This window comes from Hippocampus zosterae, chromosome 1, assembly GCF_025434085.1.
Source record: "Hippocampus zosterae strain Florida chromosome 1, ASM2543408v3, whole genome shotgun sequence".
NCBI lineage: Eukaryota > Metazoa > Chordata > Actinopteri > Syngnathiformes > Syngnathidae > Hippocampus > Hippocampus zosterae.
In genome coordinates this window covers 25,749,025-25,760,945 of record NC_067451.1, presented here as the reverse complement: position 1 = coordinate 25,760,945, position 11,921 = coordinate 25,749,025, and the positions used below count along the sequence as shown (strand labels likewise).

The 11,921-nt window shown below is 42.2% G+C and overlaps 1 protein-coding gene across 1 annotated transcript in view; it reads left to right on the top strand.

The window, feature by feature from the left end:
- The first annotated feature begins 455 nt into the window (after positions 1-455).
- The window catches only part of gfra4b (GDNF family receptor alpha 4b), a 41,464-nt gene continuing 29,998 nt past the window's right edge, over positions 456-11,921 (top strand). Inside the window, exon 1 of the mRNA XM_052075102.1 lies at positions 456-767. Within this exon, the coding sequence (XP_051931062.1) occupies positions 725-767 (43 nt within the window). The 5' untranslated portion in view covers positions 456-724. The remainder of the gene's footprint in view (positions 768-11,921) is intronic.

Genomic DNA, 11,921 nt, shown 5'->3' with positions numbered 1-11,921 from the left:
AAGAGATATTAATAATTGATTAATCATCATCACCACTATCAATATGAGGTGACTTCAATACAATACAATACAATACATGCTGATTTATATAGCGCTTTCACAATAAATAAAGAAGGCAGAATATTAGGAACAACCTTCAGTGTGACGCGGTGCATTTGAAAAACATCGCAGCCAATTCTCTCTCTCTCTCTCAGTCTCTCTCTCTCTGCAAAGGCAGACTTTTCAAGACAACGCTTACTGGATGTCATTGGATTGTGAAGCGGGTGTACCTAATCTTGTGGCCAGTGGATATTTGACAGAAATCACATTTCCGTCCATTTTCATCATCTTCAGCGCGACTTGCGCGACTCGTGGTAGTAGGTTTCAGCTTTCCCACTCCCACTCTCTCTTCCCACTCCCACTCTCACTCACACACACGCTGCGGACGAGAAGACGCGCAGTGGAACTTCCACTCATCATCATTACGCGTGGCTCTAAACGCGCAACGAACAGTCACAGTCTCGGGTCGACTGATGGGATCGTACCACCTTAAAAGGGAACCGAACGACGATTTGACGGCTTCGAAGAGAGTGCGTGTCATTTTCCTAGCAGCAATTATTTTATCATTAATACTGCGCGTGTGTGGATCCCTACGTCTCTTCGCCTAACTGCACGGTTCAAGGTGAAAGTTCCCACGCGTTTGTTATTCCAAAGTGGGGGAAAGATCGTCATTTGGCGCAGAAAGATGGACCTGTGGGGGCGTTATCTTCTCCATCTCACAACTTATGGTAAGTGGATTGAATAAGTAAAATGACTTTAATTTAGCCGCGAGGGGAATTAACGCGACCAATAAATAAATAAAATAATAAAAAATAACCAACACCCGATGTAATCCCCTTATTCAATTGTATTTCTTCACTGTTCTATTCATTTTCCTTTTGTCTTATATTTTCTTTTTCTCGCTTGTACTTTTTCTTTTAAACTGCTGTATTATGAATTGCACCTGATCCGGTCGATTTGTCCCCGTTTTATTGTTATTGCACAGTGGTAATTATTTATGCTGTGCTGAATTGTTTATTCCAGTAAAGAATCCCCATGCAGCATTAAAGTGACACCTGCTCTCTGTATAATTGAAAGTAGGAGCAGTATTGATTCTTTTGAAGGGGAGGCAACCGCCCACAGTGGCGTGTCTCATTTTCTGTTAAGTGCATCCATGTCGTACATGCTAAAAATAATTAAAGATCAGTCCACATGTGTTTGGGAAGATAAGCCACGAGTGCAGGAGTGGACAACCTGAGGCACCTCGGTCACAGTGCATTCGGTCCACCTCAGATGAGGTGTTTTGAAAAGCTAATTTAACCTACAAATGTTCATATTTTAAAAGTCTTATCATAATTATTTCCCCATTCATTTAGTAATGACACAGAAGTCAGATGCCTGTAAGCCATCCATCGTTTTCAATAGCACTTGTCCTAAAAGGAATTGTGGTGAGCTAAAACATATGCCAGCTAACACCCTGCCAACCCTGTCACAGGGCACACTCTGAAGCTATTCTGACTAAGAGCAAATCTGGAGATCCATGTTTGTATATGACACTCCTCATATCCCTTCACAATAATTAGGTTATCTGCCAAAAGCAATTAGCAGTGCAAAGACTAAATCATTCAATAACATCATGAATCGAATTAAATTGTGTTAGTTTTGCATTAAAGTTGTCTGGAACTCAAACTGCGGGAGGTCCTGGTGTACAGACATTGATCAAGTGGAGGGTCAGCTCTTGCACTGCGCAGGACGGAGAGTTTATGCTGCTCGCTGTTGCCGTGGCTGGTATGAAAAATGAAGTCGATCCCCTAGCGTGTCGTCTGCGTGCCGAGCGATGCGATGTTATCGGCGTGATAAATGTGCAGCGGCGTGTGCATTGACAAATTCACACAGAAGCTGTACATTGTACGGAATTAAGCACACATCGTCGAGTGTGTGATTATTTTAGGTTCGATAGGAAATTCCGTGGAGATGCCGCAAGTTAAATGTCGAAAGGTAGATAATTCACAACCAAATTCGATCAAGTTCCGCTGGTAGCAAAAACTGACTGTGATGTTCAAAATCGTTTGGTATGAATTTTAAGCATTTCCCTTACGAATGTAAATATACAAAAAAACAAAGAGGATTTTATGGAATGAAGTAATGGTTGATAACTTGTCTCTTAAACCAGTTCACCTTTGGCGAAGCAGCATCCCTCAAACACAGACTGCCCAATCACAGTACTGTACAGAACAGACTCAAATAAATTGAAAAGTAAATGCAGGCTCTGGAGAAAGCTGTGCAGTCGTTCACATAGCTAGATGAATGCATCATAAATCAAAATACACACCTTCGTATGCGCCAAGGCAGGGATGGGCAACTTTAATGCTGGAGGGGCCCTCAATTTTTCATCATTGCTAATAAGGGGTCACATATAACCACACACTTCCCAAACCAGAAGTATGACTAAAATGCTATTTTATATATGGAAAAAAAAGATATGCATAAGTGCAAAATACAGTATATGCTCTTAATAAATTTCATTTTGGATTGTACATTTTTTAATGCATGGATAAAAGAGCCGATATCCTAACCCAACAACAAAGGGTTTGAAGCAAACGACAAAATAGCAACATACTGTCATTTTTTTTCAGTGCAAAAGGTTCTCTTGCATGAAACAATGCCATTCAAGGATGGCATAAAACTGCTAAACAAGAAACCTACATTAAGTACAGGAAGTCATTTTGTAGATTTTTTTTAATCACAAAAATGAATTCACTCAAAATTGTAATATTTTTGAGGTGCTATGCTTGTCAGGCATATCACTGCATCACAAATCTGCCCCCAAAATATTAGGCTTTGAAATATAATGCACATGTTTAAAGAAGATAATTTCTGGAAATGTACCGACAAAGAGTGTAAATGGTGAAGCTATAATGTTAAACTGTTTTTCACCATTTGAGTTTTTGTGTTGTTTTTTGGAGGGGCTGGGGAGGGGGGCATTGCTAAAACGGGGGCCAATGACATCCTCCCCTAATAAATAAAAACTTGACTGAAATTTTTATCCTGCACAATTACAACATGCAGCTGGCTAGCTAGCCATGCCCCCGCCCTGAAAATTGGGTAGCCTGCTGGGTGCTAGAGTGCCTCATTGTGAATGCGCAGACGTCATGCAGATAAAGTGGAAGAGCGAGGGGTTGGGGGGAGGCATGACGTGACAGCTTGCACGTCGACTGGGGCTTCATATTGATGTGGCCACTTGAGAGTGGCTGAATGACACCTGCGAATGCCAGGAGTCACAGAGAGAAAGGCAGAAGAGCGAGGAAGGGGGAAAAATGTCTGAGGAGAACCGTGGTTTGCCGGCTGGCATGGCTGATTTAGAGCTCCTCGTTGTTTGAATGGAAATGGAAATCAAATTTCAATATTGCACACGTCACAATGTTGAATTGAATGTTGAATACCAAGAACTAAACTGAGGCTCAGAGGGGTTCGAGCCTTTTCTGTTGCTGGTCCCTCTCTCTGGAATGATCTCCCACTGAACATTCGGCAAGCCTCCTCGCTGCCCATCTTCAAAACCCTCCTCAAAACTCACTTGTATTCTTTGGCATTCGACTCAGCATGACTTAGATTTGTTCTTGGTTTTACTATTTGGTCTTTTACCGATTTGTTATACTGTTTATTGTATATGTATATGTTACATTGCTCCATGTACAGCACTTTGTATGCAGCGATGGCTGTTTGATAGTGCTCTATAAATACTGTTGACTTGAGTTGAGTTGAATTGAATTGAATACAACTTTATTGTCAAATGTGCTGTATGAATGTGTCATTGCGGAGACTGATTTTTTGTTGAATTCACTGACTTGTTTTTTCAAATCATTCAAATTTAACAAGGTTGTTAACAAGCTTTTCTGTGTCAAATTCAGAATACTCATTTATTTTCATTTTACAGAGTCACTAAAGAAACTAGCGCCATGCTGAAACCTTGCCAGGCAAAATGTGAATGAAGACAAGGAGTGTCCTCCTCTGTAAACTATCAAGTACAGTGTAACCTCAGAAATAAGACCACCTATGTTACTGCTCAAGGTGGTCTTATTTTCGGGGTGGTCCGATTTCTGAAGTGGCATGCAGTAATGATAATGCAGAAGTAATGTGGCTCACATGCAACAATATACTGTAGCGTCATGTACACACAATGAGTAATAAATGATGGATTGTACATGCAACTGTATTGTACACAAAAGAAATTTAAGCATTTGAATAGTCTATGTATGTATAAGGCAAGAGAAAATCTCAATCTCTCCTGTGGCACTTACACACATAACTACGGTTAAACGCTCTTTAGCTTTCTTTCCACCAGCACAATCACTACCCTTGATCACAAGTGATTTATCAGGTAGAGCTCGATAGAAAAGGCCTGTTTCATCCATATTATAGATGTCACAGGGATCATACCCTCTTGTGAGTTGAGGTAGCCGCTGTTTCCAACCATGGACTGTCTCGGGATCTACGCTGGCTCGCTCTCCTGACAGCTTAGCGCCTCCAATGTTGTGCCTTGTTTTGAAACGATCCAGCCAACCGTTGGACGCTTTAAAGACTTCGTCCTTTTTAAGCTCCTTCGCGTATTCTCGTGCCTGTTCCTGGATCATCTGTCCGCTGATAAGGATATTCTGGCTGCGCGCTTTCTGAAACCATCGCCAAGTTAGCTCGTCCACGTCGTCGTAGTCACTTCGGTAGCACAGGCGTTTTCTAGAAGAGCTAGCGTTTGCTTGGTATGCGTCTAGTAGCTCCCGTTTCTTCTTCAAAATGGTTTGGATTTGAGTTTTTCCAACTCCAAACCGCTCAGCCAATGTTCGCTGGCTCGATCCTGGCTGCTCACTGGCTCGAATAACTTCAATTTTCTGTTGTAGGGTCAAATCAATTCTCTTCTTGCTTGCTGCCATTTTCACACCTGGTCGCAATTATGAGGCGATAGCTTCCTGGGACCGGATATCGCGGTCGCAATTCTGAATTCCGGGGTGGTCTCATTTCTAGGGTTTCAATACAATACAATACATAGGCGTTCTATTTGGGACTGTACAAAACCGGTCGTATTTTTAAGGTGGTCGTTTAAATGAGGTGGTCGCATAGCGGGATTTCACTGTACTTGAACATAAACATATCACCCCCCTGGGCTAATCAATATATGTCAATCCTGCCATGGAAACAGGAGTTCAGAACATTCAGAGACCGCAATGGACCCATCCCTAGATTTTGACGCGACATAAAATGAAAAGTGTGATTCCTCATTCAGTTCTCATTGCACATTGCCTCATTTTTATAATTTCAATGATTTTTATGGGTCTATAGCAGGGGTGTCAAACATATGGCCCGTGAGCTGGAACCGGCCCCCAAGGAGGTTCGATCAAAGCCAATCCTAAGCGAATAAGATGGCGAAAAGAAAAAAAGATGGCGAGTTTGGTAGACTTCAGGACGAATGGAGAGAAGGATTCGCCTTTGTGGAGAGAACGGGTTCTGCGGTGTATCTGATTTGCAAAGACAAAATACCATTGATGAAACGCTCGAATGCAGAGTGGCAGTTTGACACGCCCCATGCAACGTTTGTATCAAAACACTGTGCGAGAGACAGCCGAAAGGAAGTGTGCAAGCTACTGAGCAGTGTGCAAAATAGCTAGCAGTAACTTCGCGTATGGACCCGGCAAGATGACTTTCATTCCCATAGTTCTGCTGGATTTTTAGCAATCGTGTGGAATGGAAAAACATTCACATTAATGGTGAGTATTATCACAAAATTATTTTAAAAAATACATTCAGAGGCTTATATACTGACATTTTGTATGTCAGTATATATATTATATATATATATATATATATATATATATATATATATACAGTATATATATGTGGGCGGCCCGGTAGTCCAGTGGTTAGCACGTCGGCTTCACAGTGCAGAGGTACCGGGTTCGATTCCAGCTCCGGCCTCCCTGTGTGGAGCTTGCATGTTCTCCCCGGGCCTGCGTGGGTTTTCTCCGGGTGCTCCAGTTTCCTCCCACATTCCAAAAATATGCATGGCAGTCTGATTGAACACTCTAAATTGTCCCTAGGTGTGAGTGTGAGCGTGGATGGTTGTTCGTATATGTGTGCCCTGCGATTGGCTGGCAACCGATTCAGGGTGTCCCCTGCCTACTGCCCGGAGACGGCTGGGATGGGCTCCAGCACCCCCCGCGACCCTAGTGAGGATCAAGCGGTTAGGAAGATGAATGAATGAATGAATATATATATATATATATATATATATATATATATATATATATATATATATATATATATATATATATATATATATATATATATATATATATATATATATGTGTGTGTAAGGCGGCCCGGTAGTCCAGTGGTTAGCACGTCGGCTTCACAGTGCAGAGGTACCGGGTTCGATTCCAGCTCCGGCCTCCCTGTGTGGAGTTTGCATGTTCTCCCCGGGCCTGCGTGGGTTTTCTCCGGGTGCTCCGGTTTCCTCCCACATTCCAAAAACATGCGTGGCAGGCTGATTGAACACTCTAAATTGTCCCTAGGTGTGAGTGTGAGTGCGAATGGTTGTTCGTTTCTGTGTGCCCTGCGATTGGCTGGCAACCGATTCAGGGTGTCCCCCGCCTACTGCCTGAAGACAGCTGGGATAGGCTCCAGCACCCCCCGCGACCCTAGTGAGGATCATGCGGCTCGGAAGATGAATGAATGAATGAATATATATATATATATATATATGTGTATATATGGCTCTCACTGACATACATTTCCAAATATTTTGCTGAAAGGTTCCCGACTAGGGGAACACTGTTTTGATCAGAGAAGACAAAATCAGTCACAGCCTGTCACTGAGAGACTCAACACAGCAGTCAAAGCCAGCTACCTAATTGTTAGCAAAAAACATTAGTATCAAAGACATATTCCAACGGCGACTTTGTGAAACGATGCATAATGAAGGCGGCTGAACTTGTATGTCTCGAGAACCGACAAGCTTTTGCCAATATCAGCCTGACAAGGAATACCAGAGAGCGTTTCTATCAGCAGATTTAGACAGCCAAATGAAACAGAGTCAAGTCATTCTTGTGCTTCTTTCTACCAAAACAAAGGAAAGACATGATATTTTGTTTATTTATAGCAGAGTATGGAATAATTTTAACGGTCCGGCCCACTTTACATCGACCGAGGCCGAATGTGGCCAACAATGTGAAATGAGTTTGACACGCCTGGTCTACAGTGTCTCACCACCCAGCTTCAGCCAAACTGTATTTTTTGGCTTTATGGCTACGACATTGTGGGATGTGACCTGTGTCTGTAACGGTGATAGATAAGTACTGCAGAGCATGCCATTAGCAAGCATACTATGGCTTGACCTCCTCCAAGGCATTTGTCATGAATTATGATAAGCTGTCCACTGTAGTAACTGCTGTTCCTGAAAGGGTTAAATGTGTATTTCTAACCTCTATTTGGCTCCAAATAAAACGTGCACAACCAAGAGAGTATATAACACCTAAATACACTGCTGCGGCATGAGATTTATGGGCAATGTAATGGAGTGTTGCGCGATCCTGATAGGACAGTTTTTCGTCACTGGTGCACCTGAATTTGACACTATTTAATCTATTTTTGGAGACAAGGGATCTGCGGCGATGCACAAGTGCTGTGATTTTGGTGAATTTGATCGCAGGCAGGCACAGGCAGACAGATCAGCAAACATCTGTGGTGGTTGAATTTCAGATGTATTTCATTCATAAATATGTGGACAGCGGGCATCTAAGCATATAGAAATCACCATAAATGTGGATGCACACGTTATGGAAGGCTCATGTCGGATTCTGAAGGAAAGCTAATTAAAAACATTAAAGATGCAGTGTCGTCATAATGTCAGACTTCCTTTTATTCATTGTTTTTAAGGTCATAATGGTACTGCTGTTTCGGTTAGCAGTAGACTTTACATGGGCTGAACATTATTATAACACACTACTCACTTTTTCCCCAACCTTGCTGAAATAAGTTTGGAGGTGGTGCTTTCCACCCTCTACCGTTGGGTGTGCCTTTCATCCATCCATCCATTTTCTGATCTGCTTGTCCTTGGGTCAGAGGGGTGCTGCGACCTATCCCAGTTGTCTTCAGGCAGCAGGTCACGGACACCCTGAACCGGTTGCCAGCCAATCGCAGGGCACACATAGACGAACAAACATTCATCCTCACATTCATACCTCGGGACAATTCAGAGTATTCCATTAACCTGCAATGCATGTTTTTGGAATGTGGTAGGAAACCTGAATACCTCGAGAAAACCCACACAGGCACGGGGAGAACGTGCAATCTCCACACAGGATGGTCAGAGCCACGATCAAACCCTGTGCGTCTGCACTGTGAGACCGCCCTGTGACTTCCTTTCACATTGCAACTGCAGGTGGAGCAAGGGCGTAGTGACCTGTTAAGCTCCAAATTTAATGAACTGTGAGCTCCCATAAGGACAGTAGACGCATGGATTATATTTTCACTCAGAGGAGGCAGTACGTCATCACCAAGCTGCCAAGGGCCGACGTTATGTAAATTAGGTAAACTGTTACGTCACAATCCAGCATAAATAAAAAATGACTCACTTTAAGACATATTTTCTCCCTAATGCTGACACAAAATGGACTTGATTCTGTAATTTCACACTTGATGGATGGGTAGGCAAGGCACTCCAGGGAGCCATCTATTTGTGTACAAGGAATCAGAAAGTCCCATTGCCCCCTTTAAAGCATTTTAGGATTGTAACAAACAGCGATAACAAGCAAACATCCGCCCTTATAGTACCTGGCGTCTTTCCTGAACTTTTAACAGCGCTGATTATTAGACCACCAGGGCCTTGTGTATGTCTCATGAGCATGAACTAAAGCTCGAACAAGGATGTGAGCATGCCATTTATCAATACTCAGTAGCTTAGTAACATTCATTCACTCATGCAACAGAGGAGTTAAAAGCTTTCGAGACAGAAAGGCTCTTCGTCTTCTCCAGTCAGAGCTCTTAAAAAGTGTTCAATAATTAAGGCTGCAAAGTCTGCAGCGGAGACGCATTCTTTCGATGTCCGTTTCGCTGCTCTGACCTTTCACGGTGTCATTATATTCAATGCCTCACATCATCGTCTGCCTATGTAATGACTTCTATCACAACACAAAGATGGCAGCATGAGTGACACTCATCAATGCAAAGCATGTCACTTCCTGATTATTACTGTCAAGTACCTCCTTTTATTTGATCGTGATGGAATCTGTTTAAATAAAATGAGAAGTAAACGACAGGGAGGCACAAGGAACAGTAAGTGCAACCTTCACATTTTTGTAAACATGCCAACTCATGCTTCGGGGCCGCCATTATGTAAATTAGCTAATACATATCTATTTATGTCAGTGTGCTACGTTCTTTTTAAGAGCACAGTAAATTCATACTTTTGCACAAGTCATACAATTTACATTGTGGTCAAGTGTCACCTCTTCAGTGCTGTCCGGAATGTGATCATCGTAAAATATTTACTAAACCGCCAGGTGTGTACTCCCTTTTGTATATTGCCACACTGACACCTCCTTGCTTTTAGTTTTTCTGGAGAGTTTATTACGTGCTTTGGCAAATTCTGCTATTTCACGACGCAGTGGTGTTCAGATGGGCTCAGCGGTTTACTATTTAAAGGGGAAGTCAAGTCTTAACAAGAATATGTTTTTATGTGGTCCCATTAGTCTAAACACGGTAATCTGATTAATAACGCATTTATGGAAAACGAATTAAGCAGCAAAATTCACCAGTTTTATCCATCTTTCGGGGGGGGGGGGGGGGCCCATTTTGCCACTTACTATCGACTGAAAATGACATCATAGCGCCGAAGAAAAGGCACAGGTAATGACCAATCACAGCTAACCTGTTTTTGAGTTTGATCATTTGATGTTGCCAAACTGAGCTCTTCGGCACACGGCATCAGGTGGCAAAATGAGCGCCCCCTGACATGGATAAAAAAGGGTGCATGCCTCAGTTCAGGTGAGTGCAGGCAGATAGGACACATTAGTGCAAGCAATTTTTTGACTTGACTTCCCGTTTTATGAACGAAACCTTCCCTGTCATATCTTCCCGGCAGTCCATTTTATTCATTATTGGCTAAAAAAGTGGTATGAGGATGGTGTTTAGTTTCAAGTCTGCCTCAATGACCGTGTGATATCGACGGTGATAGTAAAATGCAGGATCCAGTGTCGGACTTCCTCCATTTCTACTTCCTCAAACTGTCACTTACATCAGCGGTGCCCAACCTTTTTTGACCCAAGATCTACAAGCAGAAAACCTCACTCGATCGTCCACTACAGTATTGGCAACGGATATAGGTCACCGGCGGCATTTTAACCCTTGCGGATTCCATCCAACTTCGATCGAACCTTTGCCACGATCACATCTCCGGTTTGGGAGCGCAGACCGCTGACCTAAAATTCCAGGATGCCGGCTTTACAAATGTACAAAAGTGACCTACAACTGGTTAGGCACTCACAACTCTCTTCATACTCAATGAGCATTGTCCAGGATTGCATTTTGGTTCTGCTACATATGAAGATGAGAGCCAACCCCCTTTAGCGTTGGCTGAAACAGTACTGATAATTTCGATACCAGCCTTGCCGATTCTAGAATCGATTTCCAGAACAAAACAGAATTGAACTGTAAAATTGTAGCACCTGGTATTCTATACTGGCTGTATTAGTTTTATAAATGTCAGATTTCTTTTTTAGTTAAGTATGATTTTTTTAAAAAGCGTTTTCATTCTTATTATGTTTTAGTAACCAAAACAAACGTCCATTCATTTATTGTTTTCATTATTTAATTTTGTTTATGACAGTATCTTTGGTTTGCTGACAGAACACAACCGACAATCAGCGGCTGACAAAACGATAGCTGCGCTCTAACTGGCTCAATCACTAGACGCGGGTATTTTTTCATGATGTGCGGGATGTAAATGCAGGCAAACGGGGAAAACAAATCGAATAACACTGACGACAAAGTATGTCTAAACCGTGACAGATGAGATTTTACTGTACTGCTATCGGCATCATCCGGTAACATATTCGTGAGGAAACGTGTAGAAGAGCAAGTTAAACAAGCTAATTATCTAAATTGGAGAGATTTTCAATTGTGATGATCATATTCATACTTTTGATAATTTTTCACACCAAGTGTCATCATTGATATCTGTTTAATATTTTGACCTTCCGATGAAGTCACTGCAGTATTTGCAACAGCTTTGAACACCTGCAAACTACGACCACAACAACAACGTTGTCTTCCTTTACGAAGTATCAGTACCGTTATCAGTATCAAGGATACCTCGTTCTATTTTGCTTTGTATCGTATCTTTATGGAAATGTGCGATATCACTAGTTGAGGTACTAACAGGCAAACCAATTCCATTAGGCACAGCAAACATAGATCGTGATCAATGTGCTCAGTAAAAAAAAAAAAAAGTCCTCTGTGAACTTGAGGGAAACTGAGGCTCATTATCTTGGATTCTTCCCACTCAGAAAAACTGTTCCAGGCAGGCATGCCTAACCCCTTTGCAGAGGAATCTGGAGCGCCACTTCTTTCCTGGACACTATTACATCTAAGTTGAATTTCATGACGATAGATGGAAGGGAATTCTTCAAAGGGGGTCTGACAAAAGGTCCAAGGACATTCTCCCTTCCTTAAGTTAGCTGAGTGTGAAATGCGAATTTTCATTGCACACTAGGACCTACCGCTACGTATGGCCACTCTTTTTTTTAATTGTATTTTTTTACAAAGATGTAATGAACCACTCTTTTAGAAAAGACCTTGTTGGCAACAGTAATGTTTCCCTCGAGAAAAATTGTAACATTAGGATGCCAACTTTCGTC